This window comes from Spermophilus citellus (assembly GCF_964194105.1).
Source record: "Spermophilus citellus genome assembly, chromosome: 10".
NCBI lineage: Eukaryota > Metazoa > Chordata > Mammalia > Rodentia > Sciuridae > Spermophilus > Spermophilus citellus.
In genome coordinates, this window is record NC_138197.1 from 117,890,331 (window position 1) to 117,902,420 (window position 12,090).

The 12,090-nt window shown below is 32.4% G+C and overlaps 1 protein-coding gene across 2 annotated transcripts in view; it reads left to right on the forward strand.

Moving 5' to 3' along the window:
* Positions 1-12,090, forward strand: part of CHPT1 (choline phosphotransferase 1) — a 32,465-nt gene that overhangs the window by 16,474 nt on the left and 3,901 nt on the right. For both annotated transcript variants that reach the window (XR_014024094.1, XM_081310153.1), the window contains exons 4-7: positions 3,699-3,783; positions 6,378-6,509; positions 9,089-9,247; positions 9,653-9,778. Coding sequence is in view for 1 of the 2 variants with exons in the window: in XM_081310153.1 (XP_081166279.1) it covers positions 3,699-3,783; positions 6,378-6,509; positions 9,089-9,247; positions 9,653-9,778 (502 nt within the window). In the remaining variant the exon portion in view is untranslated. The remainder of the gene's footprint in view (positions 1-3,698; positions 3,784-6,377; positions 6,510-9,088; positions 9,248-9,652; positions 9,779-12,090) is intronic.

Consider the following 12,090-nt stretch of genomic DNA (forward strand, 5'->3'; position numbering starts at 1 on the left):
AATAAATATTTTATCAAATATTGATTGAGCATCCATTCTAGGCCCTTTCCTAGGTGTCATAATAAGAAGAACAAATAAAATAGACAAAATCACTGATCTCATGCAGCTTACTTTCTAATCTTGGAGACATAACAGTAAAATATGCTAAACAAATAAATACTGCAAATAGTAAATTGGGTGATGATAAGTGGTATGTGTCAAGAACTGTAAGGGGTCTGATATTTTACCTACTTATAAGCTCCAAGAAAGCCTGTTAATGTTTTATGAATGCCTGCAGAAGATACAAAGTCCTGGGTCAGAGGCAGAGGACAACATTATCTGGGCAAAAACAACAGACAGAGGTTCCTGTTGTGCCACATTTCCAACCCTCTCCCATAGTCTTGTGGGGACCTAGATGAATGCCTGCACCTGTAGTGGGTTCCATAAAGAGAGAACTTTGAGGATCTGTTTAGTTTTATAGCAAGCAAAAGCAAACCTGTTTAGGGAAGGTGTAACCTCATCTTTCAGGGTTGCTCACAACATTCACAACCCTGGAAAATGACCCCAGTTGAGTGTTGTCATAAAAAGTTATTGTTCGACATAAGCTTGCATTCTTGGCACATATGCAGGGCCACGCAAGGGTATTCTGGGTCCATGGCAGAAAGCCTCTCATAATTGTGGGAAGAAAAAAAAATAAGGAAGGAAGAGCAACTATTTAAACGCTTCTTTTTTCCTTATGAATATAAAACACTGTCCTGTATTGTTCCACAGAATAGAAGTACTACCTATTTTACTTGGATGTTAATTGTTAGGTTGAACTCTTAAAAATGTGTAATTTCACTACAAATATGAACTTGTTACCTTGAATCAGATCATTAAAGCCATAATACATTAGTAACTACTTTAACTATAATTTTAAACTTTTACCTTAGTTTATGTATTGGTGTTTGTAGTTATAAATATAAGTTTATCAATGGTATATTAGATTTTCTTTAGCACAGTTAGCAGAAAAATTTAGTTAAAATCTGTTCCAGGTCTAATGTTTGCCATATAAGATAGAGCATATCTTATTTATTATAACATGCTTGTTCCCATGTAGAATCTTATGTAATTCAGTAAAGCAGGGTTTAAAATTTAATTTTTAAAACTAAATCAAGCATTTTAAGTTCAAGTCCAGTGTTAACTTGTATTATGTGGTACTTTTAAAAAAAATCAACATGTGAATATTTAGATTCAATGTTAATTTTTTCCTTTCTTTCAAAACCTTTCTATCAGATCTGTTTCTAAGACCACGTTTGGGAGGAAAGACTTCTTATCCCCATCCAACCTAGAATTACAATATACAATTTTAAAAAAAGCAGACTTATAAAATATAATCCCCAATATTTTATTTGATTCAACACACAAAATATTACTGTTAAGTTACCGAAACTTTTTCTACTGCTTACTCTCAATTCTGTAACCCTCTTATTGTGGACTCGTAAGAAACTCTGTACTACTTTGAATAGCACTATTGTAGATTGTCCTCAATGTTAACAACCTGGGGACTTATAGGTATTATGCCATCATATCCCCAATATCTGTTTTTCTGGCATGTTAAGCCTTTTGAACAGATTCTTAGCCCATTAATTAATTCTCTAAGCCTATGAGTTGTTATATAGAATAGTCTTTGTATAATGTGTCCTTCAAACTCCAATTGTTTCTTCATAGTTCAAAACTTGAGGATTGGTGAGTGATTCCACCCTTATACTCCCATAAACTTTGTTATTTACTAGATATCAATGTTATCTTTTCAGCTTCCTTTTTTTCTAGACTTAACAGGCACAGAAGTAGGATGAATATATGAGCTTAATTTAACATCTATGTTATTGAATGTTGTATATGTGCAACCAGCCATATTCCTAGCTCAGTTCTCATGTGTGTCATTTACTTTCATTCTAAAGAAAGCTCATCCCATAATCCCTATCTACTTTCTAGTTGCTTCTGGTCACTAGTCATAGCCCATGAAAATTATGGACAATGATATTATTCTTTGTTATTACTGAAATGAGTGCAATACTGATAATAGTCCTAAGTGCAGTAGGATGAGTGTTGGCTCTGAAGTCATGTTCTTAAGCAATATTCAGCTATTCTTTAAAAACCAGACATAATTTATAGTTTGCAAGATACATAATAGATGCTAAATAAATTTCAGTACTCTCCCTCCTTTTTCTTCAGAAAGAACCCTACATAATATTATTATATTTACCTTTACAACTAATTTGACTCTCCTCCAGGCAGCCTGGAGGTCTTGGTTTGCCTGCTACTGATCTTATAAATACTGAATGTTATTATTATATTTTCCTTTTATTTGTATGTTAAGATTCAGTTCATTTTTCCTTCTAACTGACCAAAATAACTCAGTCAAGAAATCTTTTCTTCCATATGTAGTTTTATCAAATCCCTACATTTCTTGTATTTGCAGAACATTAAATATTCCTCTAGCATTAAAGACTCTGGGATATATAGTAGAGTCTTAAAGCAGAAACATAAAGCAGGTAGACAGATTTAAAAAAAAAAGTCTAGAGCTCAGAAAAAAATTGAAGATTTATAGTTGGTAGTTTTAAATTTAGGTTAAATTATTAAGAGAATATGAAATTGCAGATGGAATTTAGTAAACAGCATTTAAAATGTAGAGGAATAGGAAGTCTAGGAAAGAGCCTGGGTAGAACTCTAGAGAGGAAAAAAAAATCAGGAGAGTACATGGAATAAATAGAAACACAGCAAAACAGTTCAAGAAAGAAGAATGATCCACATTTTAAATTTTGCAAAGAAGTTATATAAGATGATTACTGAAATATATCCACTAGATTTGGTAAATAAAATCACTGTTTAAGCAATTTTAGTGGAATAACGGGACCACAGTCCAGACTCTAGTGAAATAATCACAAATATGAAGAGGAAATTACAAATGTAGACTAATTTTCCATTAGTCTGTTGAGGGAGGAAAGGAGAGAGGATTTGATAGTTTCTGGGGAATGCAGATTAGAGAGACTGAGACTGTTTCATTAGTTTTTTTTTTTTAAGAGAGAGAGAGAATTTTTTATTTTTATATGGTGCTGAGGATCGAACCCAGTGCCCCATGCATGCCAGGCGAGCGCGCTACCGCTTTAGCCACATCCCCAGCCCACATTAGTGGTTTTTTGAGAGAAATATGAATATGCTTATAAGAGGGAAAATGTCTGTGAAAACCTAAAAACATATTGACTAGTTGTAATGTAATAAAAGCTATTAGAATTCCCCCTACTTTATAAGTGAAATTGACTTAGAAGTGTTTAATGATTTTCCCTAAATCATATGGTTGCTTGTTTATTATTATGATTTATTCCTGGTTTATAAAAGTAATACATAATTTAAAAAATTCAAACTTTAGAGAAGTATATATAGTAGAAAGTCTTCTGAAATTTCAATGACAATTATTAGCAATTTGATACATGCTATACAAGTTTCTTCCCTTTGCACATGTTGTTTTGTAGCCTTTGAATCTTTTAATCTTTGAATTATCAACTGAATACAACTTTGTGTATTCAGTTGATAATTCAAAGATTCAAGTAAAGGTAAAAATAAACAAAGTGTATAAAGATGTTTACTTCCTCGACATCTAATATATGATTAGCTAAGCTACACAGTCAAGAATTTTACTTGCAAACACCTTATCTATTTTTGTCCTTCTTTTTTAGAGTGGATGTAACTGAGGTTCAGGTAGCTTTAGTGATCGTCTTTTTGTTGACTACATTTGGAGGATCAACAATGTGGGACTACACGGTAAATCTAAATATTTAAATTGATGTTTAAGCACTTTTTAAATATGTAGGACAAAAAGTGTATTGTTAATCTCTTCAAATCTTTTCCAGGAATTAAACTCAGGGGCACTCAACTACTGAGCCACATTCCCATCCCCATTTTGTATTTTATTTAGAGATAGGATTTCACCGAGTTGCTTAGTGCCATGCTTTTGCTGAGGCTGGTTTTGAACTTGTAATCTTCCTGCCTCAGCCTCCCTAGCCATTGGGATTATAGTCGTACACCTCCCTTTATTTTATAATGTTAATATCCTGTATACCTTATAATGGCATTTTCTTCTATGTGTAAATATTTTACTGCATAGAAGATAATGACCCTATTTGCACTCTACCCCCCTCAAAAACAGAAATTACCTTTTGAGGCCAAAATTTATATCATGAAATAAATATGCATTTAAAAGTCCTGTTAATTTTGTTTGAAATTTGTCCTTAAGTATTAAGGAAGGAAAATGGTTAATTTGCCTTTTTAAAATCCATTTTGAGATGAAGATTAAGGCATGATTTTGTTTTATGCCAGGTTGGTGACCTCAGTTGGCTTTTAGGAGACCACTATTATAAACCCGAGCTTTGCATAAGAAGAAAATTTATAAAGAAACAAATTATTCTGTCACCCAACCCAAGTTCACTAGCTGACTCACAACTTCATATGCGTAGTGTTAAGAAGAATAATGTCAACGGTCAACAACTGATATTCCACACTTTTGTCCCAAACACTATGCTGTCAGTTTCATCTGCCCTTCAGAACTATCCTGGGAATAGATGTTATCATTATTCTGTTTTAGAAATGTCTTAAAATGATTAAGTCCTTTGTTCAAAGATACATGGGAAGTACTGAAGCTAGGACTTAAACAGACTCATTTCAGACGTAATGTTTGTAATCACTAAGCCACATACCTCCAGCAAAAACAGTGAGAGATACAAAACTAAATTACCATATGATCCAGCAGTCAAGCTCCTCCTGGGTATTTACTCAAAGGAGTTGAAAACTTATGTCCACACAAAAATGGCTTTATTTTTAATTGTCAAAACTTGTTTGGTAAATTGGTAAGTAATGGGGTCCATTCAGATGATGGAATATTATTCAATGCCAAAAAGAAATGAACTATCACAACATAAAAAGACCTAGAGGATCCTTAAAAGCTTATTATTAAGATCAACAAGCTAATCTGAAAAGGCTGCATACTTTGATTTCAGAACATGACATTCTGAAAAAGGCAAAACTATGAACTCAGTAAAAATATGAGTGGTTTCCAGAGGTTGGGAGGATGTAGGGATGAAAGGCAGAGAGCACAGGATTTTTAGGTTAGTGAAACTATTTTGAATGAGTGTTGGATTCATATCATTATACATTTAGCATAACACAAAAGAATGTACAACACCAAGATTGGAACCTAATGTAAACAATGAACTTTGTGTGATAATGTGTCAATGTAGGTTCATTGGTTGTAGCAAATGCCATGATGGGGGATGTTGATGGTAGGGAAGGTTATGGGGTGGGAACAGGAGAAATGTGGGAATGCCCTATACTATACTCTCAATTTTGCTATGAACCTATAACTATTTTTTTAAATAAAATCTAGTAAAAACAGTAAAATATTTAATTCCCTGTAATACTCAGAACTGCTAATTACTGTTTCTAGTGGTAGGCTCAGAAAGAGATTTTCAGCATACTTTTAAGTGGTGATACATTCCCTGAGACATTCATATTCCTTCTCATTAGGTAAACATAAACAGTAGTATTGAGGATATGCTATCATAGGCCCATACAATATACTAGAGAGACGCTATATTTTATGGTAGCTATTTAGCTAGTACCCATAAGATAGTGAATGTGGACCAAGAAGCATTTGGGCAACTGCAGTCATTAAGTCAGATGTAATTCACTTGAATTTAGAACTGAAAAATTGTTTCTTCCATTGCTTTGACAAGGTCATAGGAATAAAATACACTTGCTTATTCTCACTAAGAATACTTATTTTTTATTTAGGTTTTCAAAATTTAATGGCTAACCTGTAGTTTCTGCAAATTTGGTACAATCTTTCAAAGTCTATTTTCAAAATACAATAGCCTATGGCATTTGGCAATTCATTGTTACTATTTTTAAATCCTTTGCTGCCTTTGGAATTTTTCTTGAACAGCAATTGACCAACAGGTAAATATATTGCTAGAGATTTGATCCTGGATATTCACTACACAAATGTTTTTGCATGCACACACATCATATCTATCACATTTAAGATACATATCATGGTGTCTGCCTTTCAGGGGCTACTACATTTAAGTGAACTATCCTTTTTCGTGTTTAAGTCAGATGAAGGCTTGTTAAGTATTTAATCACAATTATAGAAATAGATTGAACTGATTTGGTGAATTCATTTTTGCTTAATGAATAAACCAATTTCAGAAGAAGTTACCATTTATATTCCAAAAGTTAAGTTTTGATTACAAGAAAAAGGATAGCTTATTATTCAGGACCTATCATAATGTTTCTTTACTATCTAATAAGAAGAAAATTCTGTTTTCTTAATGATTTCTTTCTCTTCTTTACCCCTAAAGATACCCATTCTAGAAATAAAATTGAAGATCTTTCCAGTTCTTGGAATAGTTGGTGGAGCAATATTTTCCTGTTCAAATTATTTCCATGTTATCTTCCATGGTGGTGTTGGCAAGAATGGATCCACTATAGCAGTAAGGCCCTAATTTTTCATCATCACTATTGATTTATGATAACTTTTTTTTTTTCTCATCACCAGCTACCAAGAGACATGAAAATATGTCAAAGCTTGAGACTGGAGAAGGAAACTAAATATCTTAAAGAATTTATTGTAGAAACACAGCACAAAAACATTTTAAAAACTATGTAGACGTGGGGCTGGGGTTGTGGCTCAGTGTGAGGCACTGGGTTCGATCCTCAGCACCACATTAAAAAAAATAAACAAAACAAAGGTATTGTGTCCATCTACAACTAAAAAAAATTTTAAAAACTATGTAGATTTATAATGAAGCATTTTTCCTCTTTCCACAGGCTTGCTTTGCATAGACTTTTCTGACTTCATTTAATTACTTTCATTATTGTACATAATCAAGAGTTTCCATTTGTTTTCTTGCAATTTGTGCCTTGAACTAGTAGAGGAGAAGAGGAGTAGGGAATAAGTTCCTGATTGAATTGACAGGAAAGCTATCAAAGGTCAAAGGTTATACAGTGGGGCAATTTATTACTCATAAATTTTATTGAAATGCCACTGAAAATACTTAAAAGACCTATCCTAATATTTTTAAAGGGAAAAAGTTTAATCTCAATTTTCAAGGAGGTATACCTTGTGTTTTATGTTCTTTACAGTTGCTCATGCAATAATTTTTTATTTATTCATATATTTTTTAAAGTCTTTAATACTTTGTTTTTTTTTTGTTGTTTGTTTCAGTATTGAGGATTGAACCGGGGGCACTTGCACAATGAGCTATATACCAAGCCTTTTTATCTTTTATTTTGAGACAGAGTATCACTAAGTTGCCCAGGCTGGCCTTGAACTTGTGATCTTCTTGCCTAAGCCTCCCAAGTCACTGGAATTACAGGCATGTACCACCATGCCCAACTTCACTTCTTTTAAATTGGAAAGAGCATTCTTTCCAAGTTTTTTTTTTTTTTAAACAAACATGATAGCTAGGTGTATTAGTATTATCATCTTAAAAGTAGTTGAACGTAGGAAGATAAATGTTTATTCCAGTGATGCCATCTTACAATAAAACATTATAAGGACTTTTTAGGGATTGCACATACCCTTTAATTCCTTTGGTTCTATAATTCAAAAATTCTGTTCTTTTAGAGTGGATTTGATCTTTGGAAAACAGTAAAAGTTATTTTGGAAGGACTAATAAAATAGAGTAATAAACATGAGATATAGCATTTTTAGTTTTAAAAAAGTCTTATTCTTTTAAATGACTTATAAGTTGGCTCCTAAGACAATTTCAAACAGTCCCCATAATACAAAATCAACTTAATCAACTTTTTTGAATCATATATATATTTTCATTCAAAAGCATATTATATAATTCATTTAGCTATGTAAGCTCTGACCTATTTGGGAAAAAAAACCTCTCATTTCTTGAGGTGTTTTGTCAGTTGATGTTAGTGCAGTACTGTACAGAAGGTGCTTAGGAATAAATGTTGCTTGATGGATAATAAAATAGAGCACTAGCTGGAACAAAAGTTCCACTGAAGAAAATAAGATTTGTGAGGATCAACATTCACTTTAGAGGATATTTTATTAAAAAATAATTATTAACTGTCTGGACAAGAACTTAAGAAGTCAACACAAGCTAGGAAGGTAGTTAATTTCAAATTCAGAAATTGTGATTTTTCAGTTTCTGGCAGATTTTTTTTTTCTGGAATAAAACCTAAGAACATTATATAAAGAGATAAAATGCTATTAGTCAAAAGTTTTATAATTTATTACCATACAGTATTTTACATATGTAATTTTATAGTACTTATAGTGTTATTACTTTTATTTTATAGTAATTTCTAACTTAAAATATGTGAATTTAATAAATAAGCATAAGGCTATTTTAGTGAACATTTTTAAATTGGTAGTTATAGATTTAGTAACTTTAACACTAAATTTATTTTAGTATTTTGTTTAGGATAAGTAGTGCTGAGAGAATCCTGATATACATGGATAAAAATTTACTGGCCTGGATTATATCATTTTATATAAAAGGACATTTGCAGTCTGAATGCAAAATAAAGGGGAGTGAGAAGGTGTTGATGTGGAGAGAAACCAGGGCAGAGTATTGTCAGTGATTGAAATATTTTGTAGAATTGGCAGAATAAGCTTTTTTTCAGCATTGTCACAAAAATGTTGACAGTTGAAAGCAAATTATATAATTCATTTAGCTATGTAAGCTTTTTTTTTTTAGCATTGACACAAAAATGTTGACAGTTGAAGTATTGATGGTCTTTGACACAGTAAAAGTTGATACAGAATAAATAACAATGTTAATTTTTAGGTAATTATTGGTTTAAAATGTGCATATATAAAACTGGAATCAAATGTCTTTTGCACTGTTTCACATCTGTATAGCACTAGGATTCTGTGGAAGTTTGAAGTCAGCATACCTAAGGTGTATATACTTCTTTAAGCCATACAACATCATAATCTCTTCTTTAAGTCTCTAGTTCTTTGCACATAATAGATGTTCAGAAAATGTTTTAATTGTAATAAATCCAGTGTTAAAATGTGACGCTGATTTTCTGCTTTATTCCTTAGGGCACGAGTGTCTTGTCACCTGGACTCCACATAGGACTAATTATTATACTGGCAATAATGATCTATAAAAAGTCAGCAACTAATGTTTTTGAAAAGCATCCTTGTCTGTATACCCTAATGTTTGGGTGTGTCTTTGCTAAAGTTGCACAAAAATTAGTGGTAAGAAGTTCTTTTATGATTCTTAGTGTAACTATTATACCTAGTTCACAAATGCAAAACTGGAAACTATTTCATACAATGCATTAAGTTTTTCTTTGTAGACCCAGCATCATAGTAAGTAGCTGTTTGTGCTACAAGAAAAACTGCATTATGACTTAATATTATATTCAGTTCTTTTAATTATTTAGTTGTAATTATCTATTAAAACTTTCTGATATCAAGAAACTTAACTTTAATAAGCTACCTGGTTATGAATTTGAGAGGTGTAGATAAGGATTCCCATACTGAATATAAGACTAAATAATCTGTCTTAATAGTGAATTAAAACTAACTAATTTCTCCTGAAAATTAGAGCTAAAACATTTAAAATTTAATAGTAAAATTATTTTGTTTACTTTCTTGTAGATAGCTCACATGACCAAAAGTGAACTGTATCTTCAAGACACTGTCTTTGTTGGGCCAGGTCTTTTGTTTTTAGACCAGTACTTTAATAATTTTATAGATGAATATGTTGTTCTATGGATAGCAATGGTAAGTACTTTTCTGCTATTTATTTTTTAACAGATGTCAAAGCACAACATGTTTAGGAGACATTTAACTATCAGTTGCCTCAATATTTAGTCTATAAAATGTTTCTGAATATGAAAATTACTTCTTTTAAGTTGTGAACCATTTTATATTGTATAGAAATAGCCAATGTATCCAAAGATCAAGATTCTAACAATCCAGGTCCTTGGAAACACAATCATTTATTATATCTTTCCCCCTCTACCCCCACAAACTAGAACAGAAATGTCAAAAACCACTTCACTCTAACCAAAGGACTTTCTGACTTTCCTTAAGCTTATTAAAATTATTCCCAGCTTACAGCAAGTAACAAGCTAATTAGATGGGGTTAGTACTAGCAAGGATACTTAGCTGCATCAGAAATCGTCTACTAATATTGAGGAGACAACAATAGATGTCACTAGGAAGTTCAGGATTCTGAGACCATTTTATATTAAAGGTAGGCAACTCTGTGTATCTATATGGCTCTTGATGATAGTATAATTTGTTTTAATCATGATGATTGAATCATCAAGCAAGGATTAAATTCTAATGATATGCTGCTCAAGAAAGGCATGTAGATATACATATTTTTCTACTCAAAAATTATTATAAAATGCAGAATATGGTGTTTAAGAAAGACACTTTAGCCATCTAAGGAAAAGAAAGTCATTCCGAGTAACAATCACAAAATTGGATAAAAGGAACATTACATTATTCTGTTCTTGAGATATATGTTTACAGTTGGTCTTCAACTAATAGTGGTTTTGTATAGTCAATACTCTTGATATATTTTTTCCTATTTCTGGATCTCACCAGCCTTTACCAAATTGTTCATGATATATAAACATATTGATATGTATTTTTTAAAAGTTCTAAATAAATCTTTTGATAATTCAAATGATCTCTCCTGTTGTTAAATTTAGGCATTTAAAAAATCTGTTTTCTGTTGTGTATAGGCCATTGGTACACATTTGATGAAACTTCCCTAGGTTATATAGTATTATACTTTATCTGGATTAAATTAACAATATTCATGCATAGTTCATTTAGAAGTTTTTTATTGTCCCAGGGGTGAGATATAATACCTAATCCTCTTGGGTAATGAAAATTTGCAGTCAATATACTAAAAAGTGGGGCTGGGGTTGTGGCTCAGCAGTGGAGCACTGGCCTAGCACATGCGAGGCCCTGGATTTGATCCTAGCACCGCATAAAAATAAGTAAAAAAATAAAAGGTATTTATATATATATATATATATATATATAAAGTGTCTGAAAAAAGGTATTTATATATATATAAAGTGTCTGAAAATCAGAGTACTTTAATTTTTTTGATGTACTTGGATATGTATTATAAAATGGAATTAACAAAATTAAAATATCAGGGGTTAAAATTCAAGCACCTGTTTTGTAATGAATAGTTGGCCTGATTTATACCAGTGATGTAGGCTGGTAAACTGAGGAAGTCAAATTCAACTTTTCTTTAAAACATTATACAGAAGAGGGCTGGGGATATAGCTCAGATGATAAGAGTGCTTGCCTTGCATGCATAAGGCCCTGGGTTCTATCCCCAGCACCACACACACACAAAAAAGAAAACATTACACAGAAGATAATACACACATACACAATGGGTGCCTAACAAAGTATGTGTTTTGTGGCATCCCTGAGGAAAAGCTTCCTGCCTCAGATAGAAAAGGATCTGATGGAGCTTTTCAAGTAAATGACAGAGATTTTCTCATGGGTGATAATCCCTCTCCAAAGGCACAGCTATGAGGCTTCTTTTTCTCCTAGGCTTCATTGTTTGAAGGAAAGCTTTTGACTAATCTCCAGGAAAATCTTTGGAAACCTTCCTCTTTCCATTTTGAATAGAAGACAATTTTGCATATGCCTCCCCTCAACAGGGCGTCTTTCCCAGATCTTTTTATATTCCTTTTATACAGACTATATTACTGATAATACCTTTGGAGGTGGATACCAGTGATTGCATTCAGGGGCACTCACCATGGGAGCCACATCTCCAGCCCTATTTTGTATTTTACTTAGAGTCAGGGTCGCATTGAATTGCTTGCCTCACCCTTACTGAGGCTCGCTTTGAACTCGCAATCCTATCAGCCTCTCCAGCTTTTGGGATTATAGGCATGTGCCACCATGTTTGCCTAGATCTTTTATGTTCTTATAACTAGCCTTAAAGGAATAAAATATGTATCTGAATAGTTCATTACAATGACTGGCAGCCCCTTCTAGAAAATGTGTGGCCTTATTGCATAGCAAAAAGTTGAAAGAATGTGGAGTCA